Genomic DNA, 19,221 nt, shown 5'->3' on the forward strand with positions numbered 1-19,221 from the left:
AGGAAACATTTTTAAAAGAATTCAAACTTGAAGGAATTATCTCTTAGTTTTTGACTAATGAGGTGACTTTCCCTTTAATTGTCTCCACAACTGTACAGTAAACTGATTTCATATTTCATAAAGTCTTATTCAGGGTCACATTAAACATGATTCAACTGACATTTTCAGCAAACCTCTAAAGGAAAAGTTTTTATTAGCATCCAAATATAAAGGAAGATTCTCTCTAATAATAGATAATTTGACTTTTTGGGTGACTTTCCCTTTAATTTCCTCCAAAACTACAGTAAAATGACTTCTCTAATCTTTGATTTTGATTTGATTTGATTTTTCATCTTTCAAATGATCCGATATTTCGGATCATTTGAACATTTATTGAAATGAAACCATGTGAGAAGTTTATAACCTACAACCTAATGTTTTAAATTCTAGCAGAGTAATTGTAAGTATGAGCTCAGAAACACTGCAGAGTATTACCATGGATGTATTATAGATCTTATTATACATCCATTGGTATTATGCTCTGTATCAGCTGGGCACTGGGTGTCTGTTTATTAAAACACACAAAAAAGGCGATTTAACTGTATTTTCCCATCCAAACCACTATACTTAGACTTGTCAAACCTGGACTAGATTAACAAAGAGACTCAAGAGACTAATTAAAACAGTGATTTGAGAGTCCAGATTTGACAAATCTAAATATACCTGGTCTGATGTGGTCTGGATGGGAAAAATACAGTGAAATCGCCCTTTTTCAGGTCAGTTGTGGTAGCTAACCACATGTTGGTGGAGAAGAGAAGGGAACAAAGAGCTTTTGAACTAAATTACATACCTGAACCTGTAGAAATGGGAGTGTGGTTTATCAAACTGTTGTGTAATTTTTTTCAAGAGGGATGAAATTATTGTCTTGAAAGACTCTTGATGAGAAGATGGAAATAGAGCTTTGGCTGTAACAGACAGTAGAAGCAGTTTATACTTCAAGTGAGACCTGAAACTAGACCATATTTTCATTGTGCTAGTCACAGTGAGGTTTGTCAGGTTTTAGATGTTAAAGACACTGAACTACATGAAGCCTGCTCCATCTCAGCCCATACTGGCCCACTAAGGTGGTAAAATTGTGACACCCAATAAATCACTTTGTGAAGCAGTGAAGTGAAGCTCAAACATTCATCTTCGTTTAGAATCATTTAAGATCATGGACCATATGGGCACAACACACACTAAAGGTCTTCAAACTAGATTATGACACAGAGCCCATCCACCTGCACAGGACCACAAGAACAAGTAATACTGCAGGAAACACCTTATTAGTTGGTATTATAATTTAGTGATGCAAATTTATAAATTCACATTTAACTGATTTAACGGAAAGTTACTGAAATGCAGTTTGTGGATCCCAGTTCATTTGTTTATCTTCCTACATGCATATTCTTGGCCCTGAGTGTTGATTGAGAGCAACTGAAAACTGGAGTTAACTTCCTTTTATTTAAATACTCTTCAATAGTGTTGATTCTGTTTTAGATTCAGTAATTTGCACCATAATGTGTGTATAACAAAGTGAAAACTCTTCAGATAATCTGCTCCTAAACTAGAATTATACACCTCAACATGTTGACAGCTACGAGATGTCTGACAGGTTTTAGACAATCAATTCATTACTTCTAAAGTTAATTCTACTGAAATGCAGTTTCTTTTTAAACTGCCGACATCTATCACATAACTGTTCCATATTTGTTAATTGATTAACACGTCCAGGAAAATGGAGAATGTGGTCAACCCCAGAAGGATGGGGTTGGTCCACTTTTAGGAGCTAAATCACCCTTGCTTTTGTTATAGATGAGCGTAATCTGCAGTGGTGTAAAATAACTAAATAGCACTGCTTAGTTTTGAGGCTCACAGTTGTAGTAGTTTCTGCTACTTGAAACTTCTGAAGTTCAGAGAAAAGATGTATGTGTCCAACACTTAAAGGACAGGCTCACAATTTTTCAGGTTTGTCTTAAAACAACAGTCAGGAGCCCAAATGAACATTGAAACAGGTTTTTTCTGCTGTAATCATTCGTCCTGTTCATACTGACCATTAGATTCCTTCATAATGTGCTTACAATGTAAGTGATGGGGTCCAAAACCCACAGTCCTCCTATGCAAAAATGTATTTATTATTTATTACTATAAATCAAGTAGATATCTTTCAACTTTAGTCTTTTTAGTGCCAAAGTCCCTCTTTTTGATACTATACTTCCACTGCAGCTCAAAAGGGAAACACAAAGAGGGAATTTGGTGCTAAAAAGACTGTAAATGTGTCAGATATCCACTTGATATGACTAACTCAGACTGCTGAAGCCTCATAAAAGCTTCAGATTAACTTTTAAATGCATTTTTGCACATAAATGAGTGTGTGGACACACTGTGGATTTTGGCCTCCATCACTTACATTGAAAGCACATTTGAAGGGGATCTTTTAATATCCAGTATGAATATGAGGAATGATTACAGCGAGGAAAACCTCTCTGTTCATATGGACACCTGACTTATGATTTAACATTCACAACCTTCAATCATTTATACAATATGATCCTGTACTGTAGATGAGACCAAAAAGAGCTAAATTTATCTCCACCTCAACATCTTATGTTGAGGCAGTTTTATTCATAGTATAATTTACAATGTAGTGTGTATACTACTGTGAAACTATTCTGCTAACCAGTACAATACTTTTGTACATTTAGCTGATATTTCTTACTATGACTGAAGTAAAATATTGAACTTTTACTTGCAATATTGTGGTACTGCTATTGAGTTAAATATCATCCCTGACAGGGAAATGTTTATTTCCATTTGTTTGAACTTTCACTGTAGCAATAAAATAAAGAGTAAAGCAGTGACAGCAGATAGTTGTGGGACATTTGGATTTTATTGACGTATCAAACAGCTGTACATCTATTTGCCTTTCTTGGCCTTGATCTTCCTCAGGTAGAACTCGAGCTCCTTGCCCTCCAGGACGTAGCCGTCTGCTCTGCCGCACTGGCCGGGTCTGGAGGCGATGCAAGCTGCGGGAGGAGAGAGGCGAACAGGATTAGAGAAGGTGGATAAAAACTGTCTCGAATAAACAAGAGTGCAGTCAAATAATCTCGGAGCGTCATGTCAGCTTGAGTTACAGAACCGTACAATTAAACATCGTCACAATCTCAATGGAGATGAATAATTTAAGATCTAAATCTTCAGTGGAGGAAAAAGGAAAGTTGGCAGGATTTTTTTAGGTTCTTTCAGTCAGAATTTTCAGTTTAAGTCTCTTAATGTGGACGAGACAGTAGACAAAGCTTCAGATATGGATGTTGCTGCAAAGAAGCTACAAATCCTTCAACCCGGCAGCACAGATCATCTCAACAATCACTACAGTTTCAAGGTGAGAACCAAGATTAGTGTCACCAATTCAGTATCTGGTCATGGTCACAAACTTCTCTTCTGTTCCTGAGTTATGACGTCGAATAATGGCCGGAAAAGTGTTTTTGCAGAACATTATGTAGTAAGTGAAGTTTGACCTTTTGGATATTAAAAAAAGATCAATTCATGATTTTATCCTATTAGATATTTTGGTGAAACTTAATTAGCATAATTTTTTAGTTATCACCAAAACGTGTTTTGTGAGGTCAGTGATCTGTGACCAAATTCTGACCAGTTCATCCTTGAGTCCAAGTGGACATTTGTGCCAAATTTGAAGAAATTCCCTCCAGGCGTTCTGAGACGCCTCAAATTCATGAGAATGGGACAAACGGATGGACAACCTGAAAACATAATGTCTCCGGTGTCGGCTGCATAATAAAAAGCACAAATGCTCCTTTTCCGTGAACGCCTCGCTTCACCACTGTTATACATTCACATACGAAAGCTTCCAGTAAAACCAGTCTCATCTCATGGCCACTGGGCAGATGACTACTTTGGTTGTAATTAAAAGGGTTCAGTGTTGCTATTTCACTTCCCAAATTTCAATACCCAGGACCAACAGATTTATCCTACAGGAATGTCAAATTTACTTCAAAGTATCAATGACGAGTGGAAATTTGCATTTAACAAATTAGAAGTTGTAGGTTTTACACTACTACTTATTTATCAAAAAAAGAAAAGGCAGATTTGCATGAGACTAAAATACTGTTTGCCAGGTATAATAAACACTAAAAAATAACCCAAGTATCCAAGTTAATATAAGACTAGAGCTGCAACAATTAGTCAATGGAAACTATTTTGATAACTAAATAATGACTTGAGTCATTTTTAAAAGTCTAGATGAAACAGCATTTCCAGAGTATTTAGCTTCCATATTGTGATGCATTTCCAAGTGAAACAGGACAGACAGGTGGATGTAACATTAGGTGGAATTTGATTTGAACCTTGAAAAGTGGGCGTTTCATAATGAATGAACTTTGTTTTATAGGGGGGAAAACATGATTGGATTTTGATATAAGAATACAAATAAATTGATTTTATTCTATTTTTGACATATATTCTTTTATAGGCGCACAATAAGACTGGAGATGTGATGTAAAAGGGTTAAAAAGGTATTTTTCATTTAATCTTGACATATTAAACTAAATATCTTTGGATTTTAGATTTTTGAATAGAGAGGGGGAAAAAGACATTTGAATAGACCATTTAATAGACCAAATGATTAATTGAGAAAATCTGTAGATTAAATCGATAAAGAAAATCATTTGCAGTCCTATTGAAGATGCATGTAACCGATGCTTGCATGCCTGAAGCACTGAGGTGGATTAGAAATTGACTTGACAGTAAAAATAACAAGTTTTTAAAGCAGCGGTCAAGTCTTTCAATAGATGCACCACTGATGTCGTTAGTAATTAAACGTCATTCTGAACTCAGCCATAACGTAGAGCTACGACAGTAAAACACTGCACATGTTGGGACTCACCGAGCAGTTTTCCCTGCTGGAACTGCTCCTCCAGGAGGGGGCTGATCTTGGCTGTCTTTTTACGCTCATCGTACTTCTTCTGGGTCCTCTTTGACCTCTTCTTGTTCAGAACCTCTTCCTCCTCAGGAGTCTACAGCAGAAGAAGGAACAAGTCTCATTAGACAGACATAAAAACACTTAGAAGAGTAAACAAGCTAATATTGGGGGGGGTATGGATTTCTTCTTATTTAAGTGTATTTAACACTGAAACATGTGTCAGTATAGGCAACTTGTCTTTCTCAGAGTCTTAATTATCATCACTTCCATTCAGTAGCAGAACTGGACAAAGTTATCTTCATGGAAAGACATGCACCAAACCAGACACTTAGCAAAAATCATCATTTATCATCTTGTGCTCTCACTGTGCTGAGAAAAGGGTCGTATTTAAATCAAAGACCATTCTTAAAACCCTCAGCCAAAGTGTCTAATTTTACACTGCATGTAACAAATTCTAATAGAATCTGCTTTTGTCCTAAAACTTGACCTGCAGCACTTTCTCTACATTATACCTCAAGACCAGCATCCTCTAATGTATGCACTCTAACATTTTAAACCTGACAGCTATCATTGCAGCATCATAGTATCTGTGCAAACACACTGCCAAAACATAAATTTATGTACCACTATAATATTTAACACCAATTTATAAGATTTTAGATGAAACATTTCCAGCATACCAGCTTGGCTCCCTTCTTGCGTCCCAGAGGAGTGGCGTAGTGGGCCTCGTACCACTGCCTGTATGGAAGGCTGTCGACGAGGACGATGCAGTTCTTCACCAAGGTCTTGGTTCTGACCAGCTCGTTGTTGGAGGCATTGTAGACCACATCAATGATCCTGGTCTTGCGTGTGCAGCCTGTGTACACAAAATCAAGCATAAATTAGAAAAAGAAGACCTCACTTCTGATCTGCTAACAACCACCACATTGATGAAATGCATCATTAACATTTCCAAACATAGTCAGTGTGGCTAACAGGTCTTTCTCAGAGTCGTATATAGCATCACTTTCATTCAGTAGCAGAACTGGACAAAGTTATCCTCACTGAAAGATGTGCACCACATGAAAGGACTCAAGTGTCCCATGAAATTTAAGAGTTTTTTCAGAGAAACTTACACTCAGAGCCCCAAGAGAAGTTACCAACGTCCAATCTCAGAGCACGGTACTTCTTGTTGCCACCGCGGACCCTCACCGTGTGGATACGACGAGGTCCGATCTAAAGAAAAAGGCATTTTGTATTAGTGCTGTGATAATTAATGTATCTGATTCAGGTCACTCATGTATGAACTGTACTCTGATAGGGAAAATAAAGATCAGTTCTATTAACATGCATTAAAGCGTGTCAGTGTAACTATGACAAGTCCTAACATTGGTAGGTCCAAAGCTTTGAACCAAAACAGCTCAAAAAAAGACCTACCTAAGGTCAAGTTTTCATCACCCACGCCACATCACATTGAACCCAGTTTCAACAGGTAGCGAGTGATTTACATTTACCTTTGTGTTTGCAGGTGGGCGCCCAAGCTCATACTTTCTCTTCTTGTGGTAGGGCTTGCGTTTACCGCCGGTCTTGCGGCGTTTATGCCAGTTGTCCCTTGAGATACCTGGAAAAAGTGAAACAGGGAAAAAAGTTAGACTGATGGACACATCGCAGGATATTAACAAGTGAATTTCTTTGCTTGAGCAATCAGTTCTCCAAGGTAGGTTGTCCGCATGATTTATTTGGATTCCGCTTAAAAAGCTTCATCATGTCACTCAAGCAAGAGTTCCCTTCATGGCTTAACACAGCTGTATGTTGGAAAAGATTAAACTACTCTGTGCTCGACCTTCCTAATATCCCAATTAACAAATTTACACTTAAAATGTATTATCAAACCAAAAGCAACAATTTGCTACAGGTCCCTAATGTCCACTTTAACTGGGTAAAGAACATGATGCACTTTTGTGCTTTTAACCCTGATCTCAACTATCCCAACAATGACCATGTGACAATATCAAGACGATCACAGCAGACTAACTTTTACAGCCATTGACATCAGAAAAATCACCTTTTCTAGCCAGTATGAACCTCAATTGTACAATTTTAATACCTCAATAATAAAAACAGGAGCAGCAATACTGTAATTACTTTTCCAGTGAAGATCTGACAGAAATGTTCCCTCTCAACTTCTCACATGGCTTCATTTCAATAAATATTCAAATGATCCGATATATCACAAAAAATGATTAAAGACTTAATTCGAATAATCCGTTAAAAGCCATTTCGACATCTTGACATCAGAAAAATCACTTTTTGTCTAGCCAACATGAAACTCAGTTGTTAAAATACAATTTCAATACCTTACTAATGGATAAAAGCACCAATCTGGGCATTTTGTGCTTTTAATCCTCGTCTACCCAAACGGTGTACATGTGACAATGTGAAAGACTAGCATAGAATGATGGCCACCTTTTTAGCCATTTGGAGATCTTAACATTATTCTATCACCTTTTCTAACCAGTATGCACTTCAAGGAGCTAATATACAATTTTAATAGCTTGCTTTCAACCACAACTTCAAGGTAAACTGAGCTAAATTCACTCAAAGACCTGTGAAGTGTTTCCGTGCAGCAGCATGACATGAACACGACCAAGCTACTGCTAATGCTAGCAGACGCTCCTACAACTGTTCAAACAAGCTGAAAATAGTCTTAAAAACGTGTGAAATGTTCAGCACACAGCGAAGCATCTCTCTATAAACTCCTAAAGCCTCACAGAGGACTAAAACGTTCAGTTTTCAAGCACATTTGAGCATCAGCGGCTAACTACGCGGCCAACGAAGGAAGCCATCTTGGAGCATTTCAGACATCCATCGGAAATTTACTTGATTAAAATAAAATCAACTGGCTGCAGACACCAAAGTTAAAGCTTCATCTATTTAGTGGACATTTAGATTCAATATAGCAAACCATGATTGGAATAATCCTTCTTTAAAACATCAGATGGACACGGATTCTCCCTCCGACCCGAGCATGAAAACACGTACCCATTCTCAGGCGCCGGCTAGAAAGAGGAACCGCAGAGGCTCATGGGGAGGTTTGAAGCTACGTGTTCTCGCGAGAACTCACGACGCAGCGAACGATATTCTCTCCGGGTGAGGTTTCGTTTTAAATCCTTATAATGACCCATTTATGTTTCCATCAGTAGTGAAATAAGTATTCAGACTGCTGTTCACTAATGTTGGTGCTGCTCTTTTGTGAGACTCTTTTAGAACAACGTTTGTATCTATATCAGCCGCCATATTGATGAAAATATTATAGTATTTTTGGAAACGTGCTGTTTGGAATACTAGCATATAACTAAACTAAACTAAATGGTATTGCCAGCTATAAATTACAAATATTTTAATTTTATTGGCTTAATTTCATATTCATAACATTTACAGGTGTAGCCCATAGACTGTATAAAAGGTACAGCCTAACCCCTTGGTTTTCACAAAGGAAGTCAAACAGTACATTGATTCAATCCAATCCAATTCCAAAAACTGAAAACAGATTTGTGTATCAGAACTTTGTTTTTTCTTCTTTCCTCTCCCATTAATCATCTCACGACCCCTCAGATTTATCTGATGACCCTTTGGCAAGGCCCGACCCCTAGGTTGGGAACCACTGAACCACTGCTAATACTTATGTACTTTTACTAGTAGGAAGTAGGATTTTTCATGCAGGACTTTTACTTGTAATGGAGTATTTTTACATTGCTGTATTGGTACTTTTACTTAAGTAAAGGATCTTAATACTTCTTACATAACTGTGTATATATATGTATATATTTTTTTTTAAATCCTGAAAAAGTGACTCGATAGTTGTGGTAAGAAGTATATTTTCTAAGGGAATGAATGAACTTTCACTCAATTTTATCTTCATTTATTACTTTAATATTACTTTATCATATTTACCTGTTGTTAACAAGATGGTTTAATTACAGTTCCTCAGTTTGAGTCACTTGCAAGATCTTGTGAGACTCTGCTCAGTACTTTGTCTTATTAGAAATCTGGTTTAATATGCTAAATGTTACACTCGACTAAAAATAAACATTTGTTTTGTGCATTATTGCTCTGTGTGTGAATTTGATGTTTATGAAATGGTTAGACTGCTACTCCTAGAGCCTCCAGAAGTACATCTGATACAATAACACACAATGTTTCTGCTCAGTTGTCATGCACAATGAGCTCCAAAAATGCTATTTTTTTCCATAATACTTCCTGTTTGATTTGTAGAGCAAATAAAGAAACTTTGCCAAATGACAGACATCGTCTTACAATGACATCGACAACCCTGCTGTAACTTTGTTTAATGATTCATTCGACAAACACCAGAGGTCATGAATAAAAACCCAGAAGTCATTTACATATAGTTCTTTATTATATACAGCTGTGAGTTATTGGCATTTCTGTAGATATGGTGATGAACTTGGCAAGATTTCTCCATTCAGAGGTGACTTGTAAAGTGTGCAGAGGTCATTCAGTGAAGCAGCAGAGAGATCACTCTTCCCAGGGGCTCATGTCTGTATCGATGGCCACACAGTTATAAGCAGCGTAACGCAGCTTCTCCTCACAAACTTTAGCACTGCAGGACAGAAAATAAACAAGAGTAAAGGATGAGATATGACGCCATCAGTGTAACATTAACTTCAATGTAAGAAAATAAGTTATTGTCTCAGATACAGATAAATACATGTGTATGATTCTGCATATATACCTTGGATAGTTGGGTAAATAAAGAGTACTGGAGCATGTGGAGGACTGTGGAAGTGCGTCTGTTGTTTCAGAGCTACACCAGGAGATAGACAACATTTTAAAATAGTGAAATGAACACCAAAATGTTCCGTTTTATGTCTTCTAAATCAGATATTTCGCCATCAATAGCAAACGGTAATTTTTCTGTAATCATTTCTTTTATGTATGCACTCGCACTCACCCTTGTTTGTCAGGAAAGACGTAGATAGGTGCAGGAAGACGACTTCTGCCGGTTACAAACCTCAGAAACCTGCTACGATCCTCTGAAAGCAGGAAATCAAAAGTCATTCTTAGTCAACACCTTTGCATTTATGAGATGTGAGATATAAACATTTGTGATGCGTTCTTGGTGACAAAGTATCAACAGACACAGCAAGACAGACGGATACAATATGTGTTGTTCATGGGACATGCTGTAAAAGACATTCAACTAAGTGGACGTGTGCTGTAAAATGTTGCGTTAACTGACCGTTGGTGAAGTTGGTCAGTGCTTCCCACAGGTACTGCACTCTAACGTCACTTTGTTCCAGGTCCTCATAGCGAGCTGGTGGAGAGATCGAAACATTAATGATGCTGAGTCCTTAATACAGTATTTAACTGACGACCTGCAATCAAGTTTCTACTGGGGATTTACTTCACTTTCCCTGTTGAGCCGCGGTGGAAGTATAGTAACAAAAAGAAGAACTTTGGCACTAAAAAGACTGTAATGTTGAAAGATATCTACGTGATTTGATTCATTTGGACTCTGAAGCTTCATCTTAGCTTCAGATAAATTTTAAATACATTTTTGCATAGATGACAACTTGTAGATTATGGCAAGAAAAACCTACTTCCATGTTCATTTGGGCACCTGCCTGTTGTTTTAAGACAGACTTGAAAAATTGTGAACCCGCCCTTCAAAAGGCAATTCTGGTTCTTTTGGTCTTTTTGACTTTACTTTGGTTTTACTTCCAAATAAAAGTGGTTTAGATAATCGGTGTAATTTGTTAACATCCTTTTTGATCAGTGTAGTGATGCCACTGTGTTCTCTGATCTCACACAATTATAACCTTATTGTAACTGATGGAAACAAAAAAACGGCAAAACTAAGACTCAAGTTGTAATAAATTGGAATAAACTTTTTGCAGGAAAAGCTTAAAATTTTGGGGAAATGCTCTCATTAATTTTCTTGCTTAGACTTTGATAAGAAGATTGATACGATGCCTACATCTGTACGGTAAACATGAAGCCACCACCAGCAGCCGGTTAGCTTAGCATAAAGACTGGAAACAGCTAGCCTGGCATATAGCCCCTTAAAAACAAAAAACAGACAATTGTTGTCTTAACATTTTGGTTTTTGTATGAATTAAACAAACATATACAACATATAACGTGTTAATTAGTGAGGAGAATTTAGACTTTACTTTGACCAGGCTAGTTGTTTGGATTCCAGTCTTTATGCTAAGCTAAGCTAACCTGCTGCTAGCTGTAGCCTCATATTTACTATACAGACATGAAGGAGGTATTCTCATCTAACTCTCAGAAAACAAATGAACTGATGTGTGCATTTCCTAAAATGTCAAACTATTCCTTTAATTCATCCCCTGCTGGTGATATTTCATGTACATTGTGTGCAAAACACAAACATAACATCATCTCTTCAGCTACTGCAGGAAAAATGTGCGCTTATTGTCAAAGAGGCTTAGCTAAAACTCAAAGCTGGACACTCACTGAGTCGCTTTAGGGCTTCCACAGTGATCTCAGGGTCTCCACAAACTTTCTTTTCCACTTCCTGCCAGGTGAGCAGGTCCAGCACCGCCTGAGGAACCACCTTCAGCAGCCCTGCCTGTATGGCTGCAATCTGTAACAAACAACAGATGGATTATGTTGAAGAATTAATGCAACTGGAGAAATAAAAAAAAAAACAGAAATCCAACCCACACTAGACGTGAGGATGAATGCACAGGTGAGAAAAGAGAAAAATTATGTAACACTATTGAAGCCCCACCTGCTGCTTGCCCTCCTCCAGCCGAGCCTTCTGCACCAGGCGGATGAACTCCCTGCGGTCCTCGTAGCGGACGGCGACATTACTGCCGCCGGGGATGAGCTCCACCATCTGTCCGTCGCTCAGCAGGGTGGTGTACACCAGCTCCTCGCCAAACCTGAACTCAAACGTCTCTTGGTCCATGTTCTCCATGGCGTCCAGCAGGTTTACCTGACAACACATCCACATTTACCTTGAAGCAATGACGTGTGCAGGAGATTATTCTTTTTATAATATTTCCACTTGTATTGTATCGTATGTCCTCACCAGCACAGAGTCTACAGCAGGGAAATCTTTGCCCCAGCTGACGGCCTCCCCGGTCAGCTGCTTCCACACCAGCCCAGGAAGAGCCAAGACCTGCAGGATGAGACCCAGAAACTCAAGTCATCTATTCTTACTTAATCTATTCTTACTTCATACTGCCTGCAGTAGGTGGATAGTAAGGATCACTCACCAGGAAATCTTTCCCTCTGAGAGCGGCTCCCATGAGCTGACCGATCCATTCATACTTGTGGAACTCTTTACAGGACGGGTTGGGGACGTAGTAATCTCTGGCCTCTAACGCACCCTAAGAAACCAGCGATAGATAGTTTAAGAAAAGAAGACAACCACTGGATCCCAGTAAACCTTCTGCACATGTAAACACAGCGAGAGTTAAAGGTGATTTTAATTATTTTATATAGTTGTTTTTTTGTTTTTTTTTTAAGACAAAAGTTACAACAGTCTGGCCTTTTCCAACACCTGTTTTAGGGAAAAAAACGTTCCCTGAGATATTATTAATCCATATTAATCAAATTCATTCTAATCCTGATTGTGTGCAGGTAAAGGCAGACAACAGCAGGTGAGTAACTACCTGGTTGGACGTTCGGGAGAAGAATGGCAGCGGCATGGGACACTCGGCTGAGCTGGGGCAAAGCTCCTCAGACATGTCCGCCAGGCTGTCCCGAAATCCACCACCCTGGTCGATGATTCCCTCTGCAATGAACTTACACTCCCACCACTGGTCATAGCGAGCAGGCCACCTGACAAACCCAGAGGAGAGATTTAAGAGTTACTTCTCTAGACTCTAATGCCCTTTGGTGATAGCCATAGTCAGGAAAATATATCATACCTGTAATCCAAAGTCTTCTCAAATTTGTCAGATGGCTTTAGACCTTCATACACCTGCAAGGGGAGAAATAAAAACCATAAAGACGACACTGAAGTGAAGTAAATCTCACGTTTCCTCCTTTAAGTCAGTCAGTGAGTGTGATTACCTGATTGAACACGGCGTTCTTGCAGCTGGGGTCCAGGGTGGGGTTGTCTCTGTGCTCCATCGCCAGCCGTCTGTTGATGTAGAGGCGGGGCATGAAGTTTGGTTTACTTGTCTCCGAGTCCTTCAGGCACTGAGTGATGAGGGCCGAGCGACGCTTGGACAGCAGCAGGAACTGCTTTATGCTCTAGAGGGCGCCAAAGAGCACACAAGTAAATTAGATGAATGGATTGTTATTATTAGTGTTGCATTGTAAGTTACTGATACTGTTTATTGGCATGTATCAGCTAATATGTGTGGGAAGATAGCTGTTTTTATCCATTATCCATTATTTTTATCCAGACAGCTGTTGAGTTGTTTTAAATAATCTTAAATTGTCTTCAGGATGCAATATTTATTTAACTGTATTTGAAATTTCATTCATGAAACGGCAGTGTTTCACTCAGACATTGTGAAGACACTCTTGAAAAAGATTTTTAATCTCAGTGAGGTTTTCCTGGTTAAATAAAGGTTAAACAAAAAAATAAATAAAAAATCCCCAAAATAAATATGATTATTGAATTTATACAGATTAGCAGAAGAAAAACTGAATATTTCTGGGTATTTCAAACTCAATCCCTTTTTATATCTTTATCATAAATCTAAAATCACTGTAAATAACAGCCTCTTATTGCCACGCTGTATTTTATAAAAGCTACTCGATGACTCACTTTGATCTGGTTGAAGGTTCCCAGGCTGTAGTCCCAGGCAGGCACCAAGTGTGGGAGCACGCTGTCCAGGAGACAGATGAACCTGCCAGAAGTGAGACAGAAGAAATTAACCATCACAAACTCTGAGGCATTATGGTTAAAAGTATTTATAGTATATATTTATAGTATAAAGTATTTTGTAATATTTGAGTGTTGCCTCTGCCTCTTTATTTCTGTGATTTAGTTTGGTTGTTAGACAAATGGCTGCTTGATTAGAAACTAATTCCCATTAAATTAAACAAATGTAGTGAATCATTTTCTGTCTCACATGCAAAGAATACATTAATGGAAAATATTCATCTCCCTGATATCTCCTGTGACTGTGAGATCTCTGGCAGTATGATGTACGTTGGTGTACCTCTGGATGACCAGCGCCCTGCGGTACAGGACGTCAGGCAGGGTGCCCTGCAGACGAGGGTAGCGCACCAAGTTTGAAGACTGGAAAACATCAGCATTCAGACCGAGGTCTCGTTCACATGACGACTTGATCTTCAATCCTCGGATCCGGACATCTATCCCCTCATCTGCAAAAGCACAGGAGAGAGAAAAACACAGTTTAAAGTCTATGATATCACAGCAGACACTTGGGCAGGCAAGGAAACTATCTGAGTAAATATACAAACCACTTACCTCTACATTCCTCAATTCGGATCTCGATGACAGGCAGGTGAGATGTCATATCTTCCAGCACACATACTTCTCCAATCAGGTTGCTGCAGACAAAACAGAGCAGAGATGGTTCTAAACAAACTGTAGTCAGTCTGAAATAAATTCCTGGTGTTGACTGTGGGCAAAGTCAGACGTGCTTCACAATAACAAGTAAAACTGAAAACAGTCAGACATTTTATTCATTCATGAGGAAATAACAGATTTATCAGCCGTGCACATTATACCGGCCCGAATTATCGTCTGCATCGTCTAAACTGTCATCTGAAGCTCATTTCTGTCAAACCCTGAGAGTTTTTATGACAAAAGTCATAAAAACATCAAAATAATCAAATGAGTCTTTATGGCAAAAACATTTTTGAAAAAGCTCACTCGTCAATGGTGACGTCACTCAGCTTCTTCAGGTTGTCTCCCTCTCCTCCAAACACGGTGACTCTCTTGGGCATGTAGTTGTCGTCTGTCGAGTCCACTGTCAATATCAGCTTACTAGAAAGCAGAGAGAGACACGTTAAAAGGCGATAAGAGCGTTTCTACTTTTCCAAATTTGTGTGTGAAGGAGAAGCTAAACAAGAGTGACATTCAACACGTGTCATAGTGATTCCAGTCAATAAACACATCACACAACAAAACCCCAGGCACCCTCTCACACTCTAATGAAAGCCAAATTAGCCAAATAAAAGTTAATAACATACAAAGCTGACATTCAGGCATGGCCTTAGATTGTAATTAATGAAGGTTTACACTGCTGCTGTCATTCATTCCCTGTTTGTTTTTGTCAGTCTATTCATCACGTAAGCTGGAGAAGCTCCTTACTTGACCACAGTGCCTCTCTTCATGTGCAGGCGGATCCAGTGCTGTCCCTGCATGCCGTCGCTCTCCCAGTAAGTTTCTGTGTCGCCATCCGTCAAACAGCTCGCCCCTCCACTGGGATCCTCCTATCAGCAAATAAAATAAAATACTTTTCAATAACAGATTTGTGTGTTTGTAATTACATTTTCTGACACTGGAACATAACACCTCAAATTAAAGTAAAGGTTCACAATTTTTCAAGTCTGTCATAAAACAACAGTTAGGTGCCAAAATGAACATTGACAGATGTTTTTCTTGTTTTACTCCTGTTCATACTGGCCGTTAGAAGATCCCTTCATGATGCACTTACAATGTAAGTGATGGAGGACAAAATCCACAGTCCTCCTTCTGTGCAAAAATGTATTTAAAAGTTTATATGAAGCTTCGGCCATTCAATCAATCAATTAGTCAATTCAAGTAAATATCTTTCAATGTTACAGTCTTTTTAGTGTCGGTGTGCAGTGTTCATTTGGGCATCTGACTAAATGTTTTAAGACAAACCTGAACAATTGTGAATCCATGCTTTAACCTGCATTAACTGATTATTTGGCCACTTGGGGGCAGCAGAAACAAGTGAACAAAACATTGACATATTCTCACCTTTTAAGCTGATATGTTGAACTTGTTAGCAAACAGTTGCTTATTTCCACATCCAGCAGTTATGGAACAACATTATCATTCATTTGGAGTCGTGTTTCTGTCCACCTGGTTAATTTAAGTCCAATATTCTCTCTCCTTAAGCTCTGTTTTTGCTCTCTACCAACTCCTGAGGGAAATATCTGACTTTTTAGCTGCTAAATGCTCCACTATGTTCACCAGCTAGTTGCCAACTGTGTCTGTTTGCTGTTTGCTGCTGAGCAGGTAGTGCACAGGGCGTTTTTAGAGCTTTGTCTCTGAAAACAGCCACCTGCTGCAGCTGAAAACGAGCGCTGAGAGTGAACCCAAACAGTAAAGTTGCAGCCGGGCAGCTAAACAATGAGCTGACACTCATGATAAAGCTCCGTAAAGCCGAGGGGAGCTGCAGAGTCGCTGATAATTCTCTGTAGGTTCATCACTATAAGCGACACCTCTGACATTACGCACTGTCATTTAAAACAAAGTTATAATAAACAAAATATAGACTAAAGACTGACTACTGTATGTGTTGTTCCAGTCAAATCTATAATATCTACAGGGTGAGAGAGCAGAGTGAACAGACTGAATGCTTGCTCGGTGGTAATACTCACAGCTTTATTCTGATAGTTAGACATCTAGACTTTATACATCAGAGAAACAGCACATATACAAATACTTGAGTGGCACAGTACTGTTTGAAAATAAAGTTCTGTATGTTACTCACCGAACACGAAGAAACATCAATGCTGGTCACACACTGCTTCACACTTCCCAGATTCTCGTCCTCTTTCCCTATGTGGTCATAGAAGTAGTGAACCAGGTCCTCGTCGCATTCGTACGCCCAGGTGGGAGGAACATACCTTTAGATTTTGAGAGAGATTTATTTTGCTTGTTATCAATCTGCTGCTGTAAAAAACTATACATCCCAGAAAGTCTTGAGACTCTTATTTGACGTCAAACAGACAGACTCACCGTAGCTTCTGGACGGCAGCATCATCACACTCAGCTATTTTGGGTTTGGAGCCGATGTACAGCGCATTCTGCACGTCCACCACCTGCTCCCACCTGTTGCAGGGTTTGTGGTCGTAGCCGAAGAGCTGCTGCTGTCTGCTCACAGTCTCTGGTGACTCCACCGGCACCAGCCTGTCGCCTCCTTCTGTGTGCTTACACACCAGGATCCAGCCCTCCTCCAACTCCTGGCCTGCACGGTGCTCCTCCAGCTGCTCCTGCACACAGACAGTTTTCCCACCATATTTTAAATCATTAAAACTGAATACTGAAAATTTGCTTTACAATAATAAGTTTATTTAGTATAGCACCTTTCACAGAAATGAAATTCACAAAGTGAAAAGACAGCAGGGATATACAGTACTGTGCAAATGTTCTAGGCACTAAAAGTAAAGTGAGGATGCTTTCAAAAATAATGACATGAATACTTCTTATTTATCAATTAACTTCATGAAATCAATATGCACACAGAATATAATGAAAGTTATAGTGGGCTCAAACAAAACCAAACTGCTGATGAAGGCAGGAGAGCTGTTCTGTGTTCATGTTGTCCTCTGCCTCTTTGTACATTTGATTTATTGATTGGGACAGTGTGCAGTTTTAAACATTAAAGATGCACTGCACCGGAGTTAGCTCGAAGCTTATTTGCATCCGTAGTCCCCCACAATCAAAACATACAACAGCACAACAACAAACAGTACAAAACAGAAAAAACACACAGAACACACCGTACAAAATACAGAACTACACAAAACAGCACATTACATACACCCACAATGTCAATTAGAAATTAATAATGTAAACTTGTCAAATTAAAATTGCCTCAGGGGGCTTTACAATCTGTACTGCAATACAATATCCTCTGTCCTTAGACTCTTGACTCATATAGGGAAAAATGGAGGAAACCTCAGGAAGAGCAACAGAGGAGGGACACGCAGACATGCAATAGATATTGTGTATACAGAATAGAACAAGAATGACAAATTACAGAAATACAGCATGGAACAGGATAACAAACTTATAATGGATTTATAATATATAGGAAGACTGTGATGAAGAGGACGCCAAACAGCTTTCAGGTGCCACCAGAATCACATCTCTAGTTGCTGCAGAATGCAGTTTTGCACCGATCAGACACCTTCCTGATGATACTGCATAATGGACAAGAATCTAAACATCTAAAGAGCCTAAAACGTTTGCACAGTGCTGTATATAATCTCTGTTTACAGTAGACAAAGATCATTGAGCATTAAGATGATGTGACTGCAGTAACGATTCTTACCTTATTGATTTTGACCCAGAGGCCCTGGCTGTTACAGTACTCTTCCCCGGTTGTCCGGATACAAGTCCCTTTCTTTGGTTCAATGTTGTACTTGCATGACTTCTTGCTGTGTTGCGTCTGATGAGGACTTTCAAACACGGACACGAGGGTCTTCCCGACCGTGGAGCCTCCTGCAGAAGCCCCGGATGATGCAGAAGAGGTGGAGGATGAATCCTTGCAGATCTTATAGCAGACTTCTCTCGGGACGTAACACAGACATTCCGGCACCGACTCGCTCCTCCTGAAACACTCAATACACCTGTTCAGGAACCGGATCCTGCCGAGAAGCAGGTGAGGATTGTCGCCCAGAGACATGATGATAATGATGATGATGATGGAGGTGGAGGTGGTGGAGGTGACAGTCAGCCGCACAGCAGCAGGGGGGCGTCAGCTGACATTACACCACCGTCCTGTCCTTTTGTTTTCCTGTCAAACAAACACAACAAAAACGAATGTTCTCTGTGAACCGACGCTTCAATCAAAAGCCAAATCCTATTCAGCGATTGATTTCCTCTCTAGCCTTCCTTCCTCTGGTATGTTGGTAGTCTAAAGGGTAAAAAAATGCTCTAATCAGCCACCTGGCAGAGAGATAAAAGCTCCTTCTCAACGATAAGAGTGAGTGAGCTAGCATTAGCAAGCAAGCTAGGTGTTGTTAATTTAGTGCATCCTGAGGCGTTTGCGATAACTACGTTCACAAAACAACTGTACCAACGTTAGTAAGAAGTTTAAGGATGTTAAAGTAGAGTAATGTCCAAAAACAGGAACACTTTACATACCTTTGCTGCCGACAAGTAGTTTTTGGTTTGTTACAGTTGTCTAACGGTGTAGATTTCTGACAACGCGGAAGCGCAAAAAGACAGTTTTGACCTTTTCGGCTTTCCGTCGTTTGTACTAGAAATAGTTCTTCTTCTTCTCCTTCCTGATTTTTAGTAGCGGTAAGCATCCAAAATGTCGCGTTACCGCCATCTACTGGTTTTAAACTAAAATCTCCACTGACTAAATAATAAG

At 39.3% G+C, this 19,221-nt stretch overlaps 2 protein-coding genes and 3 non-coding genes across 5 annotated transcripts; all 5 read right to left on the bottom strand.

Moving 5' to 3' along the window:
• Window positions 1-2,886: 2,886 nt before the first annotated feature.
• rps8a (ribosomal protein S8a) lies at window positions 2,887-8,085 on the bottom strand. Its single transcript, XM_067606482.1, has 6 exons — window positions 7,979-8,085; window positions 6,451-6,557; window positions 6,073-6,172; window positions 5,638-5,813; window positions 4,922-5,051; window positions 2,887-3,044 (listed from the first exon to the last, which is right to left on the bottom strand). Exons 1-6 carry the CDS (start codon window positions 7,980-7,982, stop codon window positions 2,935-2,937), a joined length of 627 nt encoding a protein of 208 aa, XP_067462583.1. The 5' UTR covers window positions 7,983-8,085; the 3' UTR covers window positions 2,887-2,934.
• Window positions 5,196-5,264, bottom strand: LOC137194887 (small nucleolar RNA SNORD38). Its single transcript, XR_010931030.1, has one exon. It is a non-coding gene; the product is annotated as a small nucleolar RNA SNORD38 (small nucleolar RNA).
• On the bottom strand, window positions 5,938-6,006 carry LOC137194888 (small nucleolar RNA SNORD38). The gene has a single exon (XR_010931031.1). It is a non-coding gene; the product is annotated as a small nucleolar RNA SNORD38 (small nucleolar RNA).
• LOC137194890 (small nucleolar RNA SNORD46) lies at window positions 6,293-6,401 on the bottom strand. Its single transcript, XR_010931032.1, has one exon. It is a non-coding gene; the product is annotated as a small nucleolar RNA SNORD46 (small nucleolar RNA).
• A 1,249-nt stretch (window positions 8,086-9,334) lies between the features above and the next one.
• On the bottom strand, window positions 9,335-19,113 carry hectd3 (HECT domain containing 3). Its single transcript, XM_067606483.1, has 20 exons — window positions 18,990-19,113; window positions 18,175-18,639; window positions 16,857-17,110; window positions 16,609-16,744; window positions 15,234-15,355; window positions 14,793-14,906; window positions 14,385-14,467; window positions 14,113-14,278; window positions 13,716-13,797; window positions 13,010-13,192; window positions 12,865-12,917; window positions 12,607-12,775; window positions 12,208-12,321; window positions 12,021-12,110; window positions 11,718-11,924; window positions 11,441-11,570; window positions 10,200-10,274; window positions 9,912-9,993; window positions 9,693-9,764; window positions 9,335-9,560 (listed from the first exon to the last, which is right to left on the bottom strand). The coding sequence occupies exons 2-20, from the start codon at window positions 18,526-18,528 to the stop codon at window positions 9,476-9,478; spliced, it is 2,571 nt and encodes an 856-aa protein (XP_067462584.1). The 5' UTR covers window positions 18,529-18,639; window positions 18,990-19,113; the 3' UTR covers window positions 9,335-9,475.
• Between the last annotated feature and the right edge of the window lie 108 nt (window positions 19,114-19,221).

This window comes from Thunnus thynnus, chromosome 12, assembly GCF_963924715.1.
Source record: "Thunnus thynnus chromosome 12, fThuThy2.1, whole genome shotgun sequence".
In the NCBI taxonomy this organism is placed as follows: Eukaryota; Metazoa; Chordata; class Actinopteri; order Scombriformes; family Scombridae; genus Thunnus; species Thunnus thynnus.